The following is a 27,527-nucleotide window of genomic DNA, read 5'->3' as shown; positions in this document are numbered from 1 at the left end:
TACATTTGCTGCTCTAACATAATAAAATTGTTCCCAGTTTTGACAGTTTAAATGGATTTTTAAACCAGTTTTGTTACTTTTTCCATCATTTTATCATTTTATTATTGTCAAATATCATTATTTCATTAGGAATACTTGAATTTCCATCTTCCAATATATGTTTGAATTTTGACTATGAACCTTTCTGATTGATAAATAATTGATTGGTAGGGTTAAAAAAAGAGGATGTGATTTAGAAACAGGCAATGTTAGAGACATAAATTATCTCAACTCTTTATTAGGTGCACTTTGCTACTACTAAGACCCTCTTTTGCCTTCTGAAATGATTCAATTCTTGTGTCATAGATTCAACAAGGTGCTGGAAATGTTCCTTAGAGATTTTGGTCCATGTTTACAAGACAGAATCACACAGTTGCTGCAGATTTGTCGGTTGCACATCCATGATGTGAAGCTTCCATTTGACAGCATCTCAAAAGTGTTCTAATGGGTTGAGATCTGGTTACTGTGGAGGGCATTCGAGTACAGTGAGCTCATGGTCATGCTCAAGAAACCAGTTTGAGAGTCTGAGCTTCATGACATGGTGTGTATCCTGATAAATGCAGCAACCAGCTGAGATTGGTAAACTATGGTCATAAGGAAATGGACATAGTCAGCAACAATACTCAGGTGGGCTGTTGTGTTTAAAAAATTCTCAATTGGTACTAAAGAACACAAAGTGTGCCAAAGAAACAGCAGCAGCCTGAAACATTGATACAACGCAGGATGGATCCATGCTTTCATGTTGGTTGTGCCAAATTCTGACCCAGCTATCTGAATGTAGTTGAAACTCAGCAGACCAGCCACATTTTTCCAGGCTTCTACTGTCCCAGTTTAATGAGCCTGTTTCTACTTCCTAGTTGACAGGAGAGGTATCCAGTCCTGCTGTAACATTCCTGCGTTAAGGCTCCACGTTATACTTTCAGACATGCTCTTCTGCATACTTTGGTTGTAACAACTGTTTTTTAAGTTATTTCTGCACTCTAGCCTTTGATCTCTGTTAATGAGGCGTTTATATTGGGAGGTCTGCCACTCACCGAGTTTCTCCTTTGTGGACCATTCTCTCAGCAGTTTATGAAATACTCAGACCAGCTGGTCAGTCACCAACAACTATGTCAAGTTCAAAGTCTCTTAAATCACCCATCCTAATGCTTGTTTTGAAGTTCAGCTAGTTTTGATCAGGTCTGCATGCCTAAATGCACTGAGCTGCTGTCCTGTGATTGGCCAGATCGATATTTGTAGCCGTTGAACAGGTGTACCTATTAGGGTGGCTGTCGTTATCTATAAATGAGATTGAACATACTTAATTTCCTCCAACAGAAAGAAAAAAATGAGCTTAAAATGATCTGATAAAATGATTTCAAATGTTATTTATTGACAATGGTGTTACTGAATATGAATATGGTAGAAAGGCAATAACAATTATCAAGCAACAATAAATTATCAAGTGGCAATACAGGGATAAGTAACATATTTAGATTTCTACAAAATAATATAAAACAAACATGAACATTAACTTAATACAAAACTTCTGAAATCCAGATTCTCACAAAAGACATGAGTTTCTTACAGATTTGAGTTTTGCAGTCAATAAGCAGTATACAATATATAATATACATGTTACATACAAGTATGGGCTCAGCCCAGGTGCAGCTGAACTCTTCCTAAGACACAGGTTTCCAGAATGAGGCAGTATTTCCTGTTACCTTCTCCCACAAGTTCAAATCTACAGCGCAACACAGCAGAGTGCCAAACTATTAAAATCTGCAAAAACAAGCAGAATCTGAACCAGCAGATTGTGGTTTGGATAAAGGCCCTTTTGTGAGCAAATGCAGAGTATTTTGCATTAAACTAATTAAGTAAATGTAGCTCTCAGCTATAAGACAAGTCCTCCTGACAAAGGACTTTAAAATGCCCTGTGGAGAAACATCCCCATGTGTTTTACTGTACTCTGCAAAGTAAAGGCTTGCTTTGAGTGAGGATTAAAAGTGCTTTTAATCTTAAGCGTGCCACTGTGTCATTTTTGTATAAACCAGCATAAAGTCAACCACAAAAAGCAGAGGGATATCCTTAATTTTTTTCCTATTTATCTAGATAGGTTAACTGCCAGTACTCAGGAGGGGAAATCAGCTTTAAAACCTCACAGAAAGAAGGTAAAAAATGTGTTTTCAGTTCATCTTTTCACTTTCACACTGAAGACTGTAACGAACATAAAAACCCAGGAGCACAAAAACTCCTGATTGAGGTCTTTTGTGTGTGTCTCTGTAGAAATGGCCATTATGACTTAAGCTTTCTGTCTGGTGGGATCTAGAGCCAGCCCTCAACAGTCCAGTGGGTGTCTCAGTCTATCAACTTAATGATAAACATATTTGTTCCACCCTCTGCGTTTAGTCTCCAGCATCTCATTTGCATCTTCTTTTGATTTAAACCGGGTTTGCTTTAACTATGTTGTTAATCCAGTCAATGTAATTGGTGACACGGGTGTAGACTCCAGGTTTATCTCTCTGCCCACACCCATCGCCCCAGCTGATCACACCCATCAGAGTCATCCTGTCATTGTATCTGCAGACAAGCGGGCCACCAGAGTCTCCCTGTAATTGAATCCAAGAAGCAAATTTAAGGGAAAGTGTAAAGAAAATAAAAGTTATAATGTTATGAGCATGATTTAACTGCGAGGATAAGTGTGGGTGTTCTCACCTTGCAGGCGTCGTCCAGGCCTCGAGTGTCACCAGCACACAGCATGTTTGAGGTAACTGTGCGTCCAGACAGCACCCCTGGGACACAGCGCTCTTTGGGCCACAGGCGAACATAACCTCTCTTAACACGCTCAGAATACTGTGGAGAAACTGTGAAGAGAGCGTTGCATTCGTTTAGATTGCCTATACTGTCCCCTGCTGCTCAGATACTTAAAATGACACAAACTTGTCTGTGCGATAAGTACAGTAGTAGCCATAAAAAATGAAGAAAAAAAAAGGCTATGATTTAGTTTTCTTACATTCTGCGTCTTTTCCGTAGCCTGAGATCTCACACTCAGTCCAGTCGGGCAGCACCAGCCCACGTTCGGGCAGACACGCCGGAAGAACTTCTGGAGAGTTTACAGCACAGATGCCAACGTCCGTCTTAAGTTTCAAAATAGCTGCAAGTGGAAAGTGACCAAAGGAAAGTCAAGGCAATGCACTGGGAAAATGTGGGATGAAGACTGAGAGTTGAGTTAAAGTTTTAACAAGCCTCTGCTGCCCACTTAAGCTTCCATATCATTACTGCTGGAGGAAAACAAGTTCACTAAAGCGTCTCATTCTGTTTTCATTATTAACATTGAAGTATGACTAAAGTAGCCTCAATTCTCCACACAAACAGTTTGACTAAGAGCTCTTTTTTTAGTCTGGCAATGATTGTGTGCTTTTAAAGAGGACCTTGGTGCATCTTTTCAGGTCATGCTCTTAAATTAGACATTTTTGGCCCCTTTCACCCTACCTTCTTGCAGAAAGTTTGAAATACAGTCGGGAGGGGCTGCTGTGGCTAAGACCAAATCATACAAAGCCAACAGCTCAAAGACATGATGAAAAGTTCAGTTGTGTATTTGTGTCTCTGGATTAAGGTACAACACAAAGCGATACCTTTCTTTGCACCGACTATGAAATTAATCTTAAGTTTACGCACTGTATTGAAAACCTAATTTGGGCTATAGGTTTACACTGCTGTGTTTAAATGTTTATTTTTAAACTTTTATATTAATAAATGAAAAGTGCGAAACAAAGTTAAAAACAATTGGATTATTGTTTCTGTTACAATGAAATGTTCACTCACCAATGTCATTGTCGTATGTTTCCCTGTCATATTTCTCGTGGATCCAGAGTTTCTCGACGCTGAAAATCTGCTCGCTGCTGGAGTTCTGTTTCCGAAACGTTCTCCCCAAAATTACTTGCAGTTTATTTACATCGTTTCTGAAAAGACAGAGCGCACTCGTTTGTTTGCTATATGGCAAACACGTTCGACTAGTGTTTAGTGTATGTGCGTGCATGCGTGAAAGCTGGAAGTCAGTGCTACCTTTCTTCAAAGCAGTGTGCAGCAGACAGGAGCCAGCAGGAGTCAATGAGGATTCCTCCGCATAGATGAAAGTGCTTTTTGTGACGGGGTTGGTAAAAATTAATGGCCGCCTGCCACGGCTGCTCCGTGATTTCACTCCCTCTGCCTCCAAACATGCGGGACGATGGTTGGGATAAAGTGTTGTCTAAACGCTTGCCACATGTTCCTACAGAAGAGACAGGTTGGAGAATGATGGTTGAACAACAGTAGGATTAATCGACACCCAGAAGGAGGGACTTTTGGTTATGTCTGAGGTGTTTTCACTGGCTGTGAAGATATCCTACCTCTGTTATTGTTATTAGTGGTGGGAGCACGCGGGTCAAGAGTGGGCATAGGCGGACGTCTCGCTAAAGAAAGGAAAACTATGGTTATCCTCAGTCTCAATATTTAACTTCTGTCTTTGCTATCGCTGCCAAATGAACTCATTGATGTAAAGGAACTCACAGCATTTTGGTACATCGCACAGCTCCCAGGTCAGAATCATATTTTTGTAGGTGTGACACCATGGACCTGCGTCATTGTCTGGATTCCTGTTGAATAAAAAAAGAGATTTTTTTTTTATTTAAAAGGAGAACATCAAATGTACTGCAATTATAAGGAAGTTAAAATAGGTGCTGGCCTATGTACCTGCAAAAACTGTGGCTGCCCAGTCCGAGCTCCAATGCGTCCGTTCTCCAAGCATTGTACATCTTGCGCTTGACAGCGGGAGAGTCCCACGGGAGGCAGCGAGAGCCGCTCTTGGTGACAGATGCTGTGCCTCGGTATTGCTGGCCAGAGCCGAGCGCACATTCTCTGTGCTTATCTGCTCCAAAGAGCACATATGGACAGATGTATGTAAGCCCACATTTAATGGTATTTGATCTTTCTACATGTTAGGATTTTGTATATCGATACCTTCTGGACATCTGGGCAAAGAACAGAAGTCCCATTCAATCTGTGTGCCTTTATAGATGTAACACCAGGGAGAGCTGTCACCGTCAGGGTTCCTGACATAAGGAGAAACACAAAGACAATAAGGGAACATCTTCATAGCTTCCGTAAAAGGCTCGGATATTATGTTTACAAGTCTACTCCAGTATTTGTTAACACCAGGCCACCAGCTTTCAAGACGAACAATCCCAGTCTTGTTATTTTTTATAGATAGCAAATGAAATATTCACGCAGACGCTCCAGCACAGGTACCTGCAGAAGTTGTGATTGCCCAGTCCAAGGCTGACGGCGTCTGTTTTTCGAGCCGTGAACTTCTTTCCTCTCAGAGACGTTGAGTTCCAGTTGATGCACTCTGCTCCTGATTGGCTGACACTTGCGGTGCCACGGTACCCATCACCCTGCCCCACAACACACTTCTCATTGGTGTCTGTTGGAGAGAGAAACAGACAGTGGTAGTCGCTAATTTATATATGAGACTGATATTAACGTAATAACTGGTCTGAGTAATTTTTTCCGACATAATACGTCTTGTTCTTGTTTTTTTCGGGGGTTTTTTAGATTTGAAAAAGCTTTAGACTATTAAAAAGCTTTTGGATAAATTATGAAACCATTGTTATTACTTACATAAGGCTTTAAATTTGTGCCCTAATAGCATTTATATCGCCGTTTTCCAATTAGTGGTTTTAAAACAGTGACCAAACATAACCTATGATGATTGTAAATGCATCAGATTTATAGCCTGGCCATATTAACTTGTAGTTTTTTTTGCTAAAATCATTTGCCTGTGACCGCTGAAGTTCAGATAATTATTCCACTGAGAGGGTGGAGTGTCCTTCAAGTGATTAAAAGTGGGCCACAGAAACAAAAACATTCATATCCCAGAATGTCTTTCCATCCTTTATGATCCTTATGTCTTCCCTCCAAACCACAGGCCCATGACACCAGTAGTATGAGTCACACAGTCAGACTGTGATCTTATCAAGAGTTACTAACAAGCTTTAATCAGGCCACCAGTTTATGGACACACCCGAAGTCACTGCTGCTTTAAAAGCACAGTACAAATCAATCGCATGTGTTTTGCTCCAGCTTGTAGTGCTATTTGTCTATTTTAGGTTGTTTAGGTGTGACCTGTCCAGTATTGGAGACTCTGGTTATTGAAATGTTGCCTTGTCCTAAATATAAGTGACACTCGCCTTATGGGCCTCATAGCTGTAAACAAAAAATCATCTGAAAAAGTCAATGTTTCTTTCCAGAAATTGTGACTTTGTTGCTCATGAACATCTACAAATTTCATGTAAGAACTACACATTACACCTACAGGAGCTGCTGGGCCATGGAAACCCATGCCATGAAGCTCCTGGTACACAGTATTTATACTGATGTTAATACTGGAGGAGGTAGAAAACACCTGAATTTAAAGCCAACCTATAAACACCGATCATATAAACCATTGGTAGTGTCCATCTACCCATGATAAAAGGTGTATTCTTGTGACAGAAAGGAAGGAAATACTGAGTGCAACCACCCTTGGTTGAGCTGTGTTGCAGCTTCTTTGGTTTGGCAACAAAATTCAGTAGAACAAAATTAGTTATTACTATAAAGTTTTCACAACAAAGTTTGTGGATTTCTTTCCTTTTTTTATTTACCTATCATTTGAGTCACCTAGGTCACCAAAAAAGTATTACTGGCGAGTTTTATGTTGAAAACTTGGAGTGAACTCTTCTTTTACAGCTTTTTCACTGTTGCTTTTTTTTCTGTTCTGTATCTGTAAACTGAATATTTGTGGGTTTTTTAATTGTTAATTAGAAAGAATAAGATTTTTGGCACTTTTGAAATTGAAATGAAAACATAATTAAATGATATTAATTGTTATTTTTATATCTCTGGTCGTTGAGTAGCTGAAAACCCACGGTTTAGGTGTTTCTTGAATACTCACTGATCTCACACTGAGCCCCAGTGAAGCCTCGGGGACACTGGCAGATGTAGTCTGAAGTGTACACGGCTTCCTTGCAGGTTCCTCCATTATAACACTGAGACACGTAGCAGTCTGGAAGAGGCAGACAGAGAGCCGTTTAGTCAGCCACACGTCATCCACTAACAGTTTAAATAGTTAGTATATGAAGGATGTGCCATGACCACTGTACAGATTGGGTTTGAGGCTTATGTGTCATATACTACAGTGAAACATTGAGGATCATGCAAAAGTCTTTGTGCATGGTTCGCCCGGACTTTCTTGTTACTTGTAGTAAATATCATCATAGTTTCTTTTTGAAACTTTTTCTGTCAGGTCAAGGATTTCTCTGTAGAGCAGAAGTGGTTTCATGCCATCTGCAGTCCTCGTTTTCATTTATTATTTCAACATTTCCTAAAGGCCGACGCTTAGAATAACAGCTCTGCTGTCACTCCCAGTGGTATGAGCTCACAGATGTTGCAGTTTGGCAGACTGAAAATGTGGTTGTAATTTGACTGAGGGAGGGGTAATCAGCCTTCACAGAATTCGTCAGTGGGGGTGAAAGTACGCACGAGGGCATGTCTGGAGAATCCAGTTCAAATAATCTCAGACTAAACGACGCCCACTCAAAAACACAGAAAACCCAGCAGCTCTTCGTTTGGATGCACTGAAATAACAGGGATTTGGACACGTAACCGAGGCAAGCCAACAAAAAATAATCATTTGAGGTTATAACAGCCCGTTAGAGGTGAAGTGAAGTTATAATAGAAGGCAGAGGGCAGTGAGGGCAGGAAAGAAGACTGACAGACAGATAAACAAATAGTACATTTAAATTCTGCTCAATGGAAACAAAGAACTGATTAGAAAAGTAAGTCAGACAGTCTCCTTGTGTTTGTGTGTATGTGCATCCATGTCACACTCACTGATTACGGGCACAATATGACAACGCGCTCGTCCTCCTAAATCACAACGGCAATACTCCACACGCTGTCCCTTCCATTGTAGCCAAGTGTCCCCAAAACCACGCACAGCAGACGTCTCACTATCCATGCAAAGTACTGAAAACACCACACAAACATAAGTATACAGCCAATAAAATGATACAAAACACAGAAAAACATAACTGTCATATTGTTAGAAACATAAAAACACAGGAGGGAGGAACACAAACACGTGGCTGACAGCAAAAAATGAAAAGACTGATGATTATGAAGAAGACGTTTGTGTTATTAGAGGAGATGAACAAAAGTGCAATGAAGCTCACAGGAGGTGTCAGTGGAAGGTGAAGACTTCTGGACATGAATAATCAAAAGCGTCCTTCTGGCTGGCTGCCTGTAAGGCTCACCTCTGTAAAAACGAGTCCCTCTCTTAGTGCGTATAAGCTCCACCTGCAATAGAAAGGAGCAGTAAAACATGGAGCAGACATGCATGGCAACTGGATGAACGGCTTCAGCCTCCAGCTCAAGCAACAGTCAGCGTATGAACTTCAAATTAGACAATTTAAAATAAAATGCTGATGAATGCTATCGCTAGTCAGTGGCACACTGTCATACAGCAAAAACACAAATTCAAACACATTAAACGGACTAAATGTTTGCTCAAGTGGATAATAAACCACAGGAATTGGACTGTATTGAGATAAGCCCTTGTAAAATATGCAGGATTTTCAGTAGTTTGAAGACAGCTTATGGTACTGTTCTGTAGTACTTACATTGTCCGCTAGGCAGCAGCAGAGAGCAGAGAGGAGCGCGATTAGTTCCAGTGACCTGGTCATGGTTTTTCCAGAGGTCTTCTGTTTGCTGGAGTGAGGAAACACATGCACATATTAGAAGCAGTTTTATATGGACATATGGATGGATCAGGGAATAAAACACAGACAAAGAATAGCATACATTGGCAGCTACGTGACTGTGTTTACAATGGTTTATGAGAAATATAAAAATTATGAATAGTCATTTCCTAAAGCTGTGAAATAGGTCATAAATAAAGACAAAACCGACTCCTTCTTTTTCCGCTTTCTCTCAAAGTTAATGTGTTCTTTGCATATCGAGACATTAACCATCGCTGTCATTGTCACTACGTACACACAGTGAAAACACTTGCAGCTGTGCAAAAACCGGAACAATTCAGATCACTTCAAATATTCGACATTCAGCCAGGTGACTGACTTGAAAGTGAGGTCATGTTCATGTTAATCTAAGCTTTTCTCCTTAATCTGTCACCAATACTAAGCCAACAATCACAGGAAAATGATGAACACTGGTCATCGTTCCTTCCTCCATCCCTAAGCCTGTTTCTGAGAGGAAAGGGTGGGGGGAAGTGGTAGCTGTGGGAACCTGGGGGTCATTCCTTGTTTCTTGAAGCCGAGCTGACTTCTTGACTCAGAGAGGAAGTTTTAGCAGCATTTGCAGAGCTGTCTCATAGGAAAGTGAATAAACTCAATGCTGACCTATATTCAGTTCCCTTATTTTTACATTCCTATGAGGCCATATCATCCTATTTATCTAAAAATTTACATACCAAAAAATACTCTATTATCACTATCTGTCATTTAATCTACTTCTTTCCCATTGAGAATAAACAGGACACAGATAAAGTCTCTAAAAAAACTAAAAGCGTGATCGCCACATCAAACAACACAGTCCAGACAGCCCTCGAGCGATGAAACGCAGCACACTAGAAAAACAGTTTCTGAACCATCCCGTGAGCTTTCCTGCTCTACCAGAGCAAAGCAGCAGCTGTGTGAGGACAAAGTGACTCAGAACTTCAAAGGGAAGTTCAAGGAAAAAACAAAAGACCAAGAAAAAGTAACTAAATTTATATTTCCTTTTTTTGTTTGATATCCCACTTGCTCCATTTCTGTTATAGAAGAGTCTAATTATGCAGAAAAGTGGTGGAGAGGAGCATCTGTAGCTCCTCAATCAAGTGTGAGTAAACATGAGTCACAGAAGAAGGAGGGGTGAGTAGAAGCAGGAGTAGAAAGAAAGAAAAAAGGACAACACTGGACACAATTGACCTGAAAAGTTTAAAAAAAATATCCATATAAAGAATTTCCAAGTGATTTTAAAATAGTCCAAAAAATCTCTGACATGAACAAGCATGCAAAGACCCAGACACATCTGCATACATTTTGCCCTCTCTTCTCTTTTGGCTTGTTCTTCACTGAATCACCTTCTGCGGTTGACTGAGCTAATAGAAAACTGCATTGTGTTTTCATATATTAGTATATATGAAACACACACACACACACACACATACACGCACAATGTGCTCAGGAACGTGGAGCTAATCAACACTCCCACACACAAAGATTTAGTGTTCATTCTCCTCATTGTCCTTTGAACAAAGACTCCCTCTCAGAGTTTGACTATGAAAACACAAATTCACACACTCACCATTAAGAGCGCAGGTCTCTTGGAGGCTGTTCTTGACTCTGACAAATAAAAACCCTGTTGTCCTGTGCTGTAACCCCCACAGTGGAACCTCACTGGCAGGGCGACAACAAAACACTACTTTCTTTTTTGTTTCCTTTGTGCAGCTGTTCAGCTCAGTGCAGTCGCCCCTCTTTCTCTCTCTGGCCCTGTCAGCTTAAAACATGTGTTTCCTGCTATAACACAACCAGCACAGGCCCCATGTATTTAGGAAACGGGTGTACATATCAACACACGCAAGCACGAAAACACTTGCCGACAAACACTCATCGGATGTTAACATATGTGTATCCACCCTTTCTAGTATATCTTTCATGCGGAGGCCCAGTTGGGGGCCATAAAAAACAACATTCCTTTGGTAATCTTACAGTACAACTATATGTTTTCATATGGTCAGTTTTACAACTTTTAATGCATCTATGTGGATAATAATGCAGAAGCATGGACAAAAAGTCAGACATTTATCTGTCTGGCCTATTTTAATCTGTTTTTAACTAAAAAGTGGCTATTTCAAAAGGAAAATATGTGATATGACTTAAATTTAATGTTGTAATAATAATAAAAGTGTAAAATATGGAATCTTATTACAGTATTCCAACTAATTACAGATATCTATGTAGTCTTTGGTCCACAGCAATGATCTTATAACAGTTTATAACCCTAGCTGATCTAAAACAGTATCCTAAGCAATAAATAGCAGTAAACTCTAAATGAGACACAATACAGCTTTCTGGCACTGAGACGCTTAACACACTGGTCTGATACACCCAGACTTTTAGTGGCTTAAACATGTACAACCAAGTATGCACTCTGTGGAGAGTGTGGTTCCCCCAGTTAGTAGGTCAGTTATGAATGGAAGAAATGAAAGCATTTTCAGAGTAGCAACAGTCAGACTGTGAGTCATAACAGCTGCTATGAGTTGCAGCACGTGAAAACAGCAAACATATGCAGCAGATGATAAGATGCACACAGACACAAACACGCACATAGAGCAGTTATGTTCATGCTACTTTGGTGTTTTTAAGGAACCGGTCTTAAGTGCTGGCCATGGTCTTTGACATCAGATTTTTCAGCAAAAATTAGTAGCAACTGAGTTTAAAAGGGTCAGACATGCTTGTCTACTAGAGACAACGCTGAAATGTTAAAGTTAGAGACTGTGAAGGAACAAAGTTTACACCTCTGTGTGAAATTCAAATTTACTGAGTATTTTGAGCATGTTTGTGGTCACTCTTCCCGTCTCTCATCTACACAAATATCACACTTGATACTTAATAAAGTAGTGAAGAGTGGGAGGACTGCTCACACTGGTGCACATGGGGGAATTAGCAGAGGAAACACCTTTACAGCGTAAAAATTTACAGTTGGTTTCTTACTGGTATTTCTCAGAAGAGGTTCTGAACTTTAAAGCGTTGAACAGGTCTGACCTGATGGTATTACTGAGTCTTTACCATACTTTCAGTAGGTATTGTTCTTTTGAGTAAGAGGTTTGCATGTGTGTAGAGTGACTGTTAGGATCTGTCATGGCATATGATGTCATGTAAGATGTTTCAAAGGTATTATGCATTCTTTACTCGGGGGATTTCAGTCAAGCTTCAACAAAGCAGCTGTGATCTGGCTCCATAAACTCCCACAGAACAGACAGCAGCATTGTTGCCTTCCCTCTGTGTGCAATATGATACTTTGCAATCTTTATCGGAATGAAACCCAAGCTCCTAAAATGAAAAAATGCAGGTTATGGGAGCATGTTAGAAGTGGCGAGATAGTGGAATCTGAGACAGCTATGCAGGACAGGATGCAAGGATGAAGACCTCAGAAAGAAAACAAAGAAGGGCAAAAAAACAGCAGGGTGTTCTGGGGAATTAAATCCCAGAGGTCAGCAGAAAGAGAATGACTCCTCCTGAGTCACGCCAGCTCGAGGTGTGCAGAGACACATGTAGGCATTGATGTATTTTACATCCAGTCTCAAGGCCATTGTGTGAAGTAAATGAAGGTTTGGTCAGAAAGGAAGACTACAGATTTATAAGAAGAGTTTTATCCAAAAGCAAAGAATTACACACACTGTCCTCTGCCTAACCTGCACTCCTAACTTAAAGCTGTAAGACCCCAGGTGCTGATCCTATGACTCACAAACATAAGTGTAAGGCAAAAATCCAGTTGACCACACTGCCAGGAATGCAGATACCAGTTACAAACTCTACTTTCTCTCAGCACACAGCAGTACAGATTATCAGTGCGATGGACAACATCAGCGCTGACAGATGCTAAGGAGGAGAACGATCTCAGAGTGCCAGCTCAGACACAGATCCAGTTCATTAGCCCCACTCGACTTGGCTCAAGCTGGTACACAGAAACACATACTGAGGCATTGTGGAATCCAGCTTGATAATACACACACAGTCCAGCAGCAGAGCACGATATCACCATGTTTTAAAGAAGCTGTACAGCAATTTGTGTCAGTTTTGATTACGCAAATTGAAAAGTGCTGTATGTGATTTTAGACTCCCACCAAACTTAGCAGGTGGAGGAGGATGCAGAGAGCTGCTGAGGTCAGGGTGAGAAAAGTATGAGATGTTCCACATAAATGACTTCATAGGCTGCAAGATAGTTTTTTTTCCTCACACAGCTTACCCAAAACTTTTATGAGTGGTGCTGTAACGTGCATGACATTAAATAGACAAAGAAAAAAAGTCACACCTTAACCAACATCCTGTATTAGCTGAAACACTTGTTAGTACCGTTTTGGCTGTTTATGCTGTACTATTATTCTAATTATTTTAATCTATGGCATTATATAGTTTGAAAGAGACACCTTAATATATCTCTATCACAAGACTACACACCAGTTAAAAAAAAAGTTCAATTCCTTTTGATTACTTTTTATAAAACATGATAATTAATTCCAATTGACACGTTTAGTTGGAACCGCGCAAAATCCCTGCAACACTATTATCATCATCATATAAAGCGGATCCAATTAATTGAATAACCTTTAATAATTACTGTTACATAATAACGAGCCAGAGGGAAACGTAGTAAAACCGAGTTTTTTGCAGGAGAATCCTCTGGTGCATCTAAACCTCCACCGCGGTGACATCTTAATACAAAGGAGGAAAAAAGCTCTTACCAGACACGAAATCTTCTGAAAGGATCTCTTCTCGGTGTCTTTGCAGTAACTCTGAGTGTTCTTGTATTTGCCGCTCGGACTGAGCTGGTTGTCCCTCCGCTCCAAGTTTATACCGAAGCGCTCCGGTCCGACCGGTGCTTCAAGGGAGCAGGCTGACGTCAGGGATGTCGGCCCCGGCCCGGATGATGCTTGATGATGCAGCCGGGTGGGCGGGACCATTCCAAGTTACCAAGTTAACAAGTTTTATTCTAAGGTATTTGATGAGGAAATCTGCATTCGTCATTTCTTTCAATAGAAATACGCCTGGTTTTATGCACGTTTGCATAAAATAGATCAATATAAACGACATGCTATTGTTTTCAAATGTATGCTATTTATTATTTATAGGAGAATCTTAATGTGTTTACATTTCAGGACAACACACATAAAATGTGTGTGTAACAGAAAAAGAGAGACATATGCGCGTTATAAATGTTTTTAAACATTTTTAATAGATAGATGGTCTAGTTAAAGGATGTAAAGGATGTATGTTTACATATAGTGAATGCTATGCAAATGTGTTGCTACCGCGTTTTTATTATTATTATTATTATTATTATTATTATATTTTATTTTAGTTGGAGTGCAACCAAACCGAACAAAAACTACTGAAGCTTTTAAGCAGACGTGTAAAGTGAAAAAAAAAAACACTAGTAAACAGCTCATTCTTCACACAGTAGGTCGCCTCTGGGAGGCTGTGGTGGGTTGTGGGTGGTACTATATCACTGTGGCTAACCACCTGGCACCAGGAGCCCTTTGTGACAACCACAGTCCCCCTTTATTCAACCCATCCCTTCCTCAGGAAATCAATCATTTAGCCTGAAAAGTAGCTCCATGTCGTTTTCAGAACACTTAAGGTTTTTATTTTCTTGGAATAATCCATGTTCATTGTTTTTATTGGCTGTTAAATCTACATTAAATTGCTGAAAATACAACAATTTGGGGTGTAATGGCTTAGGGGGGAAGTTAGTTTGGCGTCTGTCCCACTTTGTCTTCATCTGTGTTGGATTACAATTAGCTCTCAAGTCTCACTAAGGAAAATCACAAACAAAGACACATATTACATATAAAGTACTTCAAGAACACAATCTACTACAGAGGAATAAGTCAAAAGTTACATCAGGTCATGTTACAACACAAGACTCTTATCTCCTTGAAATTCTTATGAAACTGACCAATTAAGGCATTCTTCCTCTTTTGTGTTAAGTAATGAAAAAAATTACGCACCTTTTTTCTTATTTTGTTTGTCCTTATTTACATTGTGCCATAAATGGTAAGGTATTTGTAAATCATGCAGAGTAATTGTAGCATCTGCACAAACCACTGTTTTAAACATTTTAGTTTGCTGTCTTAATGTGTGGGTAGATGTTTTTATAATTCCTGGAGCTCGGATGCTGCAAATCCACAATCAGGGTATCGAGTGTCACATAAAATGAATACGAGAAGGTTTCTCGGACACAGTTCACAGTTACTGATTTTCCTTGGCAGCAAACATGAGATAGAGTGAAAAAGACGACTGTGCAAAACTTAGACATGTGTTTTAGTACAAGTTTAAAAAAAAAAACGAAAGAAAAACTGTAATATAGAAATATTCCAGCATATAAGCCTGCAGTTTTTTATTTTGTTTTTATGGATGAAGCTAACAAAACATAACAAGGTAAACAGCTTTAACATAATCCGATGGGCAAACATTTTGTGCATTCATGAGCTCTACCAGTGGAAACAAGATAGTTTACCTAATTTTGATCAGATTATTTGCTTTTTAAAATATTCTGAGGCACTCTGTGCTGATAGAAACCTTCAGTTACAAAATTTTACTTTTAACTAATGGTTATAAATGTTATTACATTTTAGCAAATATTAAAGAATAAAAAATGTAACTTTGCACACATCAAAACTTACTTACTGTGAACTAGATATTACATTTTTCACTTACCATGTTTTTTGTAAATATTAACCATGTACCTCAATTTTCTCTGACTTTCCAGTGTTTGTAGTTCGATAGACAAGGAGTAATTTTAACAAGCTGAGGATACAGCTGTTTCTAAGCCAAGACAGACTTGCCTTAGAAGACTTCTATCTATCTTCTTGTATGGGACACAGCTGTGTCCCTGAGGTAACTGGGTGTAAGTTTAAATTTTAAGTTTAAATTTAATTGTCTGATGTTAGTGTTATGTCTCACTGATGACAGAAGTCAGAGGAGAATGGACAGATTGCTTCAAGCTGAAAGGAAGGCAACTGTAACTCATATAACAACTTGTTATAGCCAAGCTATGCCGAAGAGCATCTCTGAACAGACAGCATGTCCATTCTGGAAGCAGATGGGCTACAGCAGCAGAAGACCACACCAGGTACAACTCTTGTCAGTTAAGAAAAGAAAACTGAGGCTAAAAATCACAAGGAGTAACTAGAATTGGGTAGCAGAAGATTGGAAAAATGTTCCCTGCACTGATGAGTCTTGATTTCTGAAGGAACATTTAGATGGTGGAGTCAGACTTTTCTGTCAACAACAACAAAGCATGGATCCATACCACCTTGTATCAAAGTTGTATCTAGGGCTAGTGGTTATATATATAGTGTCATGATATTAGTGCCAGCCTAAATGCCGCACCTTACTGAGTTTTGCTGCTGACCATGCCCACTCCTTTATGTGTGTACCCATCTCCTGCTAGGTGTGTCCACAATGCTAATATACTATGTCACAAAGCTCAGATGATCTCAAAAGTGACATGACAACAAGCTCTCTGTACTCAAATGGCCTCCACAGGCATCAGATCTCAGTCCAACAGAGCACCTTTGGGATGTGGTAGAGATTTTCATCATTGATGTGCAGCCAACAAATCTGCAGCAACTGTTTGGTGCTATGATGTCAGTATGAACCAAAATCTTCGAGGAACATTTCCAGCACCTTGTTGAGTCCATGAACAATTGAGACAGTTGAGTTCTGACCACTATAATCAATAAGTAGCTTAGCTTATTTAGCTTAGCTTGAGGCTAAGATAGCTAGTTGCTAGCTTGGTTAAAAGTTTCAAGAAAAAGTTTCAAGAATGGGATTTAGACAATAAAATATATAAAAGATAAATTCAAACATTTATATTTTTAAACATATATTTGTGTATTTGGTATGACAGTTGGCTTTCAAACACAGAGTGCAGCTGAAACCGACTGCTGAAAGAAACAGTAATAATATATTACTGAAATCTACATTCAAGCCACTATCACAGGCTGTGTTTACATGGCTAAATGTAGATAAATAAGCGAACAAAGTTCTTTCATTACAAGTTCCATTGGGTCATTAAGCCTTTTTTGTATTATCCTACTACAGCAGAGGAAGCAGCATCGTAATATGTTAGTTTAAACTGGAACAATTTTTATAAACACTTCCGATCTGATAAGTGAGCCATACCCACCTAAAGCGCACATCAGAAAACCATCAGATATATTTTACCAAGTAACTCAAGGGGAAGCTTGGTTTCTTTATTAAGGCTCAGTTTTCACATTACTCCATGCAAAAACAACAGGTGATTAAACAGAAAAAAAAACATCATTGGTATACTCTGGAAACTCTGAAGTGCATCTTCTCCAAATATAACACCCGCTATATCAACAATGATGTTGCAAAGTCAGAACATCTGAAACACTGAGATGAACACTTTAACAGACGTCAACAAGCTGATTTCAACTGATCTAAAAATATTCAACTTTACGATCGTAGGCCTGCCCCAACTGGATCACCCCAAAAATAGTAAAACCTGTAGTCTTATTGATGTTAGCTGTTTTTAAATGATCTATATATTCTGTTTTGTCCTGTGATTAAACTGGGCCCTGTATTGCTATTAATTATTTTGTTGTAATTATTCTTAGTTCTTGTTTTGTCGCTTTATGTCTATAAAAGGCGCTTTATGTATAAATATTACTTTTTTTGTAATTTATTTGCCTCACAGAATCTGAGCATCTGGATTTGATTAAAGATCTACAAGGGCACGATCCAGACAGAAAAGAAACCAATGAAACTAAAGAGGGGCAGCGAAGAAGGAGATTTTCAGTAGGTTAATATGAGCTGTCAGGTCATGATGCAGATGAGAGGGGTGAGTCAAGCAGTTTGGGAAGTTATGGCACAGTAATGGTGCTGTACCCTTAGCAGTGATATCATATATACATTCATGTTGTGGTTCAGTGTTTACTGCCTCATAACAAGAAAGTCCTGTATTTGAAACCAGGTTGTTTTTCTTGTGTCAGCGTGGGTTTCTCCCGCACTCCAAAGACATCCAGTGAGTTGAGTTAATTGGCGATTCTAAATTGAGCGCAGGTGTGAATGTGATAGCCCAGACAGATCCAGGTGTACTTATTTCTTGAATTATGACAGCTGGGATGGCCATTGTTTTTGAAAGCGTTTGATCCGCAAGATTATTTCCCAGAAAGATGAGCTAGGTCACATTCTTTCTCGATGACCCCGTGTTTCATTTTTCTAGTTAAAGAGAGACACTGAAGTGACCTTTATGTGTACGGCTGTTTGGATGCCACATTGCTTATGTAGAAAGACACAAATGACGCCAAATTATTAATGTACATGACAGAATATGAATTAGGAGTTACGATAATTCTTCACTTAAACATTTAAACTACCTTTTAAACTAAAATAATCAATTTTTTAAAAATGTAATAAGGTTTGTTTTTTTTTTTGGATTAATGTGGTATTTGTTTCTAAATTGAGTGACTTTCTACAATTATGAGTTTACACTTAGGTGTTTCTTTATTTAATTTGGGGGAATTAAAGAAAATTTCCGTTTAATGGTGATCAAACTCATAATGTGTGGTTGAAAAGTGCATAAACCTACCAGCAGGACACAATCCGAGGACTTTCCCTACAAGTGGGCGGGACTGATTCTTCGTCAGGTTAACAGGAAATATCAGTATCAGGAAGTTGAGTGTTTGGAGATTTGTTGTGTCGCCAAAATTTGCTGCAGTAGTTTTTATTAAAGTTTTACTGATTGAAAGCTCGGATACACACAGTAAACCTGCCGTTCAAACACAAAAAAGGCGTGAAAACGCGTGAACGCTGCGTGTGGAGCCTAAGGTAGGACTTAGGAGTTGAAATGTTGACGCTTTTCTCCTTGAAAATAAAACACGAAGACTAGTTCCAGCTCATTTTATATGAACAGAGAAGTACAAAAGGAAAGTAAATTTTTGTGTGTTGGTGAATAATATTCTTACAATGAGTAAAAGGTTGGCGGTATATTTACTGTAAGTCTGTGAAGCTTAAAACGAAACCCTTCAAGCATGTAGCGCCCCTGTAGTGTTTAATGGGCCTCTTAATAGTCTGCGACTATATGACAGTTAGTTTTCTTTATATACACGTAGTGGGCTTTTTTTAATAAGCTAGACTCGCCTATAGGAATGTTTGTATGTATGTTTTGTCTGTTTTATTGCAGCTGCTGTAAAACATAAACTCAGTGTTTATGTAGTTTCACAGTTTGGAGAGCTTTTATTTCATCCATCAGACCCCTGCAGTCACATTTATAACAATACTGATAATACAACAAGTTCCCAATGAGATTTCGTTTTCATTTTTTATAATAGGTTAATTAACTTATGGGAATTCATACAGCTTTTTGTTACTTTTTTGCTGTTTAGAAGCCACCAACACTGTTGTTTCTGTTTCTGTATACATATGTCATCACCTACAGGACAAACACAGCATTTCTTTTCTTACTGTCCCTGACCAATAGACAAGTTACTCATTTTACCAAATTAATGTTTTACTCTTGGACATTTTACTCTTACTCTTTGGACATTCGCTTCTTTTTCTCTCATTTTTAGTCTAGTCCTTGTACCTGATCATTTTCAGGGGAATGTTTGGTTTGTTAAGCCACTTAACAGTGACCTATGAATCATTCAAAAAGGCACCTAACCCAAAAATGAGCCAGTGTTTTGTTTACATATAACATAGCAAAGAACTAGATTAAAATTGTATATTCAGACGCTAAAGGTCTTTTGCAAAAACACATTTGTTCCCATTCCTTTAGATGAATTTACAAACAAAACAAAACAAAAACAAGGGCAGAAATGATGGGGATAAAATGTTTATATGATGTTTTCAGTCAAAAGGTTGGCATATTCTGGCATAGTGTGCAGTGTGTTTGAGGAAACTAGACAAGTGGAAGACAAAAGATGAAGTGGCACGACTAAAACTCATGTTCTTAGAAATGGGTAATATTCCAGCAAAGACCTGACACAGAAGCTGCGAGATGCATCCTGACCTTCAGTTGATCCATCTACTGAAGCCTCATCAGAAATGGTCTCAGTGGAAGCGTGGCTATTCTTAAGGAAGGGAAATGGGGAGAAAAGGCTGAGGTATGCCAACACAAGAACTGAACTGAAAGTCAGTGGCAACAGCTCTGATGGAGTGATGAACCAGATCTGAAAATTCTGGTTGTCATATAGAGTGTCTACAGCCATCTATAAAACACGGTGGAGAGTCAGTCATGATTCTGGGCTGCATTTAATGGAATTATGAACACAGACAAGTACTGTCAGACTTCGATCCATCACACTGTACCATCTGGAAAGAAACGAATTGTCTATGGCTTCATTTTTTTCAGTAATCCCAAACACTGCTAATGCTGGAAAGGCAGATCTGGGTAGAAAAACACAAGATAGGAAGCCATCGGTCGAGATACTTTCAAGCTTGTTAGAATCGTCCAAACTGTTATGTTATTTTCTATCTCTATGTGTGTTTGCATGTTTCCGTTAAACAATGCACCTATTATCAGTTTTAAAAGGTATAAAGGTATAAATATAAAAGGTTGACTCAAGACTTTTGCATGTTCCTGTACAAACCAGAAAACACTGTAGGTCTCAGAGCTGAGAAGCTTCAAACAAGGATTTTTTTTAGGCATTTGTTCGAGACGAATCAGTTAATTATTTGCTTGAGTACTGGTTGCGTGCTCAGACAAATGCATACTCCCGTGACATTTTTCAGGCCAAACATAACATTTTAGCCTTAGTAATGGGTCATGACGGATCCACTATTTTGTTGTTTTAGGTGTAGGTGAGGAGGTCATGAATCGAGTCCCTCTGCAGCAGCCGCAGAGCTGTGGGCCCTGGGAGCTGAAGGAGCGGCTCGGCACTGGGGGCTTTGGGAATGTCACAAGATGGCAAAACAAGGTATTCACTCCACATACTTCTAGCATACTGTTACCTCTTTGAGAATCTTATATCTTTAGGACATAAAAGACAGGAAAGAGGATGTTTGAATAACAAACTATTACACTGACAAGATAATTAAACATGTCCTGCTGGAGTTTCTGGGAAGCCATCGGCTCTTACCACTGCTGATCACATTTTAAAGTTAAGGGTTTTTTTTAGAGGGAAATAGTCATTTTAAAATGGATTCAAAAATGAAAGTTCACTTGTGTGTTTCCCTTTTTGTGTTTAGTAAAGATTTAAGATGAGGAAAACTTCCTCAACCTGCTGAGGCAAAGCTTCCTTGTTCTTCCTACAGCGAAAGCTCATGTAAACAGTATAATGACCGTGGAGGTGGATTAGCTGTAGGGTACAAATTAAACTCATCTTTTAGCTTATGTCTGTTTGTATTTCACTAAGATGACACTGGAATTGTGTGAAAGAATGTATAAACAGCTCTCACTGGATTATTTTGATACTACAGAACTCTTGAGGATAAAAATCCCCTATGAAATTCAAAGCTTTTTAGTTTTTAAAAGAGTATGGGATTTTCTAAACATGCTAGTTTTCTTTAGAAAGCATAATTTATTTCTATTTGAACACAAGAACTATTATTTCATTAAAAACGAATTTATTATGGTCATTATTACCACCCTGAAAAATGTTTTAGCGAGCCATAGCACAAACCAGCGTTGTGCATTGTGGTGCTTTAACTTTGTAATGTTCAATTTACACACAGTATCAAAACTTCAGCACAGGTTTAAGCTGTCACTTTGGAAAGCATCCTGCCAAAAACAAACGTAATCAGTCATCATCATAAGAATTGGTGATGCTCACAAAGGAGGAGATAGATACACAAAGCTATCACAGCATTCCCAAGTTTAAATAACTGGAGTTAGAAGTATTTTCCCAAAATTTAAAGAGACCAAACAGTTTAGAACAAGCCTGACAGAGGTTGGAAGTAAAAGGTTTCAACAATTCTGGAAAGAAACTGAGTGAGAGATGTCTCCAAAGACCCCAGAACAACTGTGAAGACACTCCTGAATGACTTCGCCAGCTCGTCTGAAAGAAGATAATCAGTAGAACACTGCACGGGAATTGACTGTGAGGCTGCAGACTGCGAAAAACTCAATTTGTCATCTTCAAGCCAGACTGACATGTGCTAAGGACAACCTGGAGAAAGATTATGACTAATGGAAGCTCAGAAAGTGTTATTTATAAAATATGGGTCTGATGAAAAGAATGAAGGTCTTTGAACTGAACAAAAGAGCATTTGGGATTTCACCTTCATGGGTTTTGTTCACTCCAGGAAGCTCTTCTTTGTGCACTCAGCCCATGTGAAATAGTGTCTATTGTAATGATGTCACTCTAAGTCACGGGATGAAACCATTTGAAAGTTACATCACTGAACAAGAGGGCACTCTGGGAACATGACAACACCCGATTAGTGGCTCTTCCTTTTCCTATCTTTAAAATTGTACTTTAGCTGTGCTGTTGTATGACTCACATTTAATATCGTTGCATTTTTAAAGCTGGCTTTGAGCCAGGAAGTGATTTAATATAGTGTCTGCTCTGTGGTTTGCAAAGGTGTAATGATAGTTGTGTATTTTTCATTTGTTTTAGTCCAGTCCATCCATCTATTGTTTAACTGGTTATCCAACCAGGCTCACAGGCAGGCTAGGCCCAGCTGACAGTGGGCATCCATATCTATGGCCAATTTGTGATTCTTTTTTGCACTAGAATTCTGAGCTGCAGGTTTTGTCTCTCTCCAACCAAAATTCACTGAACCAGCAGCAAAAGAAGCAACAAACTACGCTTCACATTTGATAAACATCGTCATGAATTCCCTCTTACTTTTGCTATTTTGTCTCCACCACAATAAAATCACACTTCATGCACAGCTCTCTCTCTCTTTCTCTCTCTCTGCCTCCTCAGCCCTGTTCTGTCTCCTTAACATCACATTAACTAAGAATTTTGACCAGAAAACTGCTGCTCACTGGATATTTGTTCTTGTTCTCTGGAAAGTGGGAAAATTCAAGTAGATCAGCAGTTCCTGAAATACTCAGACTTGCCCATGACAAATAAGTCACGACAAAGTCACTTAAATCGCCTTTCTTTCTCATTCTGATGCTACATTTGAACTTCAGAAGTTCACCTTGACCACGTCTACATGCCTAAATACATTAGGGTGCTGCCATGTAATTGGCTTATTGGATATTTGCATATATAAGGTGCTGAACAGGAGTATCTAACAGAGGGGCCAGTGCGTGTGTCTTCCATAAATGTATTTGTATGATTTACTTCCATTGCCGTTTACAATAATCAGTGAAGCATTAAAAAAAAAAGAAGTTTAGCATTGTAATCACAGTGCTAATCATCGGTGCCACTGCAGATTGAACTTTAGGAGGGAGAATGATTGAGGGCTCTCGTGGCACTGCCGTTGTGATGATTCAACTTCCTCTGCAGGAAAGGTTATGTCTTCCTGCATTGGCGACAATACTGTTGGCTAATAATAGCTCATATGGGAAGTAAAACGCCTTCATGAGAAACAGGTAGGAAGAAGTTGTTTCTCATCATTTTTAGGGAAGTGATTTAATATAGTGTCTGCTCTGTGGTTTGCAAAGGTGTAATGATAGTTGTGTATTTTTCCATTGTTTTAGTCCAGTCCATCCATCTATTGTTTAACTGGTTATCCAACCAGGCTCACAGGCAGGCTAGGCCCAGCTGACAGTGGGCATCCATATCTATGGCCAATTTGTGATTCTTTTTTGCACTAGAATTCTGAGCTGCAGGTTTTGTCTCTCTCCAACCAAAATTCACTGAACCAGCAGCAAAAGAAGCAACAAACTACGCTTCACATTTGATAAACATCGTCATGAATTCCCTCTTACTTTTGCTATTTTGTCTCCACCACAATAAAATCACACTTCATGCACAGCTCTCTCTCTCTTTCTCTCTCTCTGCCTCCTCAGCCCTGTTCTGTCTCCTTAACATCACATTAACTAAGAATTTTGACCAGAAAACTGCTGCTCACTGGATATTTGTTCTTGTTCTCTGGAAAGTGGGAAAATTCAAGTAGATCAGCAGTTCCTGAAATACTCAGACTTGCCCATGACAAATAAGTCACGACAAAGTCACTTAAATCGCCTTTCTTTCTCATTCTGATGCTACATTTGAACTTCAGAAGTTCACCTTGACCACGTCTACATGCCTAAATACATTAGGGTGCTGCCATGTAATTGGCTTATTGGATATTTGCATATATAAGGTGCTGAACAGGAGTATCTAACAGAGGGGCCAGTGCGTGTGTCTTCCATAAATGTATTTGTATGATTTACTTCCATTGCCGTTTACAATAATCAGTGAAGCATTAAAAAAAAAAAGAAGTTTAGCATTGTAATCACAGTGCTAATCATCGGTGCCACTGCAGATTGAACTTTAGGAGGGAGAATGATTGAGGGCTCTCGTGGCACTGCCGTTGTGATGATTCAACTTCCTCTGCAGGAAAGGTTATGTCTTCCTGCATTGGCGACAATACTGTTGGCTAATAATAGCTCATATGGGAAGTAAAACGCCTTCATGAGAAACAGGTAGGAAGAAGTTGTTTCTCATCATTTTTAGGGAAGTGATTTAATATAGTGTCTGCTCTGTGGTTTGCAAAGGTGTAATGATAGTTGTGTATTTTTCCATTGTTTTAGTCCAGTCCATCCATCTATTGTTTAACTGGTTATCCAACCAGGCTCACAGGCAGGCTAGCCCCAGCTGACAGTGGGCATCCATACCTATGGCTAATTTGTGATTCTTTTACCCCATTTCCCCTCATTTTTTTGTATTTATCATAAAGTAGGAATGGCTGACCACTCTGTTTCTTGAATACAAAGTAGTCGTGGTAAAATATATAATTAACATTGAAGATCACACAAAGGGTTTCGTTACGCTCATTTCCACTAGAGCAGCTTTGCATGATTCACACTTCAGATGAAGCTTTTTTCTGTCTTTTATTTGTATGTCCACTTTAACTCTGTAATGCCATGTGTATTATATTTGATACATGAGTCTTTGAGGCTCCTACATCATTATTGTGATTTTTATTTTTTAAATCTAATCCCAACAACTCCTCCGTGAATCGCAACCTTATCGTGGTGGAGGGGTTTGTGTGTCCCAGGGATCCCAGGGGCTATGTTGTCTGGGGGCTTTTGCCCCCTGGTAGGGTCTCCCATGGCAAATTGGTCCTGGGTGAGGGACCAGACAAAGAGCGATTCAGAAGACCCCAATGAAAAAAACACCGAGGGAACAGTTTACCCTGCCCGGGATAGGGTTACCGGGGCCCCGCCCTGGAGCCAGGCCCGGGGAGGGTGCCCGAGGGCGAGCGTCTGGTGGCCGGGCCTTAGTCCATGGGGCCCGGCCGGGCACAGCCCGAAGAGGCGACATGGGCCCATCCTCCCGCAGGCCCACCACCCGCAGGAGGCGCCATAGGGGTCGGGTGCATTGTGTGCCGGGTGGCGGCCAGGAGCGGAGGCCCTGGCGGACTGACCCCCGGCTGCCAAGACTGGCAATAGGGACATGGAATGTCACCTCTCTGGTGGGGAAGGAGCCTGAGTTAGTGCGTGAGGTTGAGAGGTACCGGCTAGATATAGTCGGGCTCACCTCTACGCACGGCTTGGGCTCTGGAACCAGTCTCCTGGAGAGGGGCTGGACTCTGTCTCAGTCTGGAGTTGCCCCTGGTGAGAGGCGGCGGGCTGGGGTGGGTATTCTAATATCCCCTCGGCTTGCTGCCGGTACGTTGGGGTTTTTCCCGGTGGACGAGAGGGTTTGTTCCCTGCGCCTTAGGGTCGGGGAACGGGTCCTGACTGTCATCTGCGCTTATGCGCCGAGTGGCAGTTCGGAGTACCCAGCCTTCTTAGAGTCCCTGGGGGGGGTGCTGGAAGGTGCTCCACCTGGAGACTCTGTTGTCCTGCTGGGAGACTTCAATGCTCACGTGGGTAACGACAGCGAGACCTGGAGGGGCGTGATTGGGAGGAACGGCCTCCCTGATCTGAACCCGAGCGGTGCTTTGTTATTGGACTTCTGTGCTAATCACAGTTTGGCCATAACGAACACCTTGTTCGAACATAAGAGTGTCCATAAGTGCACGTGGCACCAGGACGCTCTAGGCCGTAGGTCGATGATCGATTTTGTAATCGTATCACCAGACCTGCGACCATATGTTCTGGACACTCGGGTAAAGAGAGGAGCTGAGCTGTCAACTGATCACCACCTGGTGGTGAGTTGGATCAGGTGGCGGGGGAGGACGCTGGACAGACCTGGTGCACCTAAACGTGTAGTGAGGGTGTGCTGGGAACGACTAGCAGAGGCCCCAGTCCGCGAGATCTTCAACTCACACCTCCGGCAGAGCTTCAACAGCATTCCGAGGGAGGCGGGGGACATCGAGTCCGAATGGACCATGTTCAGCGCCTCCATTGCCGAAGCTGCTGCATTGAGCTGCGGCCGCAAGGTGGTTGGTGCCTGCCGTGGTGGTAATCCCCGAACCAAATGGTGGACACCAGAGGTGAAGGGAGCCACCAGGCTGAAGAAGGAGTCCTATCGGGCTTGGTTAGCCTGTGGGACTCCGGAGGCAGCCGACAGGTATCGACAGGCCAAGCGGAACGCGGCTCGGGCAGTGGCTGAAGCAAAAACTCGGGTGTGGGAGGAGTTCGGAGAGGCCATGGAAAAAGACTTTCGGACTGCCTCGAAGAGGTTCTGGCAAACCGTCAGGCGTCTCAGGAGGGGAAAGCGGTGCTCTACCTGCACTGTGTATAGTGCTGGCGGAGCGCTGCTGACGTCGACTGAGAAAATTGTCAGGCGGTGGAAGGAATACTTCGAGGACCTCCTTAATCCCACTGACGCGTCTTCCGAGGAGGAAGCAGAGTCTGGGGATGAGGGGAATGACCCGCCAATTTCTGGGGGCGAGGTCACTGAGGCAGTTAAACAACTCCTTGGTGGCAGAGCCCCTGGTGTTGATGAGGTCCGCCCCGAGTTCCTGAAGGCTCTGGACGTTGTAGGGCTGTCCTGGCTGACACGCCTCTGCAATGTTGCGTGGAGATCAGGGGCAGTACCCGTGGATTGGCAGACCGGGGTGGTGGTCCCCATCTTTAAGAAGGGGGACCGGAGGGTGTGTTCCAACTACAGGGGGATCACACTCCTCAGCCTCCCCGGGAAAGTCTATGCCAGGGTGCTGGAAAGGAGAGTTCGTCCGCTAGTCGAACCTCTGATGCAGGAGGAACAATGCGGTTTTCGTCCTGGTCGCGGAACACTGGACCAGCTCTTCATCCTCTCGAGGATACTTGAGGGTGCATGGGAGTTTGCCCAACCAGTCTACATGTGTTTTGTGGACTTGGAGAAGGCATTCGACCGTGTCCCTCGGGGTGTCCTGTGGGAGGTGTTGCGGGAGTATGGGGTGTCTGGCCCATTGCTACGGGCCATTCGATCCCTATACAACCGTTGCAAGAGCTTGGTTCGCATTGCCGGCAATAAGTCGGACTCGTTCCCGGTGGGTGATGGGCTCCGCCAGGGCTGCCCTTTGTCACCGGTTCTGTTCATAATTTTTATGGACAGGATTTCTAGGCGCAGCCAAGTGGCGGAGGGCTTTCACTTTGGTGGCCTCAGGATCTCATCTCTGATCTTTGCGGATGATGTGGTTCTGTTGGCTTCATCGGGTGAGGGCCTCCAGCTCGCACTGGAGCGGTTCGCAGCCGAGTGTGAAGCA

The 27,527-nt window shown here is 41.1% G+C and overlaps 2 protein-coding genes across 4 annotated transcripts in view; one reads left to right on the top strand and one right to left on the bottom strand.

The window, feature by feature from the left end:
* Positions 1 to 1,397: 1,397 nt before the first annotated feature.
* Positions 1,398 to 13,691, bottom strand: plat (plasminogen activator, tissue). 3 transcript variants are annotated; one of them, XM_006789952.3, is made up of 15 exons: positions 13,559 to 13,691; positions 8,715 to 8,802; positions 8,268 to 8,391; positions 7,927 to 8,061; positions 6,989 to 7,099; positions 5,305 to 5,479; positions 5,017 to 5,108; positions 4,750 to 4,924; positions 4,567 to 4,652; positions 4,407 to 4,469; positions 4,084 to 4,288; positions 3,844 to 3,980; positions 3,032 to 3,172; positions 2,734 to 2,882; positions 1,398 to 2,627 (listed from the first exon to the last, which is right to left on the bottom strand). In XM_006789952.3, exons 2-15 carry the CDS (start codon positions 8,775 to 8,777, stop codon positions 2,460 to 2,462), a joined length of 1,824 nt encoding a protein of 607 aa, XP_006790015.2. In that variant the 5' UTR covers positions 8,778 to 8,802; positions 13,559 to 13,691; the 3' UTR covers positions 1,398 to 2,459. The 3 variants fall into 3 exon arrangements, with proteins under 3 accessions (XP_006790015.2, XP_006790017.2, XP_006790016.2); XM_006789954.3 differs by having other exon boundaries at positions 8,349 to 8,391; XM_006789953.3 differs by lacking the exon at positions 13,559 to 13,691 and adding an exon at positions 10,399 to 10,653.
* A 4,807-nt stretch (positions 13,692 to 18,498) lies between these two features.
* Positions 18,499 to 27,527, top strand: part of ikbkb (inhibitor of nuclear factor kappa B kinase subunit beta) — a 28,301-nt gene continuing 19,272 nt past the window's right edge. Inside the window, exons 1-2 of the mRNA XM_006789951.2 lie at positions 18,499 to 18,674; positions 20,643 to 20,764. Coding sequence (XP_006790014.1) covers positions 20,660 to 20,764 — 105 coding nt within the window. The 5' untranslated portion in view covers positions 18,499 to 18,674; positions 20,643 to 20,659. The remainder of the gene's footprint in view (positions 18,675 to 20,642; positions 20,765 to 27,527) is intronic.

Source organism: Neolamprologus brichardi, chromosome 12 (genome assembly GCF_056152115.1).
Source record: "Neolamprologus brichardi isolate AB-2024 chromosome 12, ASM5615211v1, whole genome shotgun sequence".
NCBI classification, from domain to species: Eukaryota; Metazoa; Chordata; class Actinopteri; order Cichliformes; family Cichlidae; genus Neolamprologus; species Neolamprologus brichardi.
This window is presented reverse-complemented; position numbering and strand designations above follow the sequence as displayed.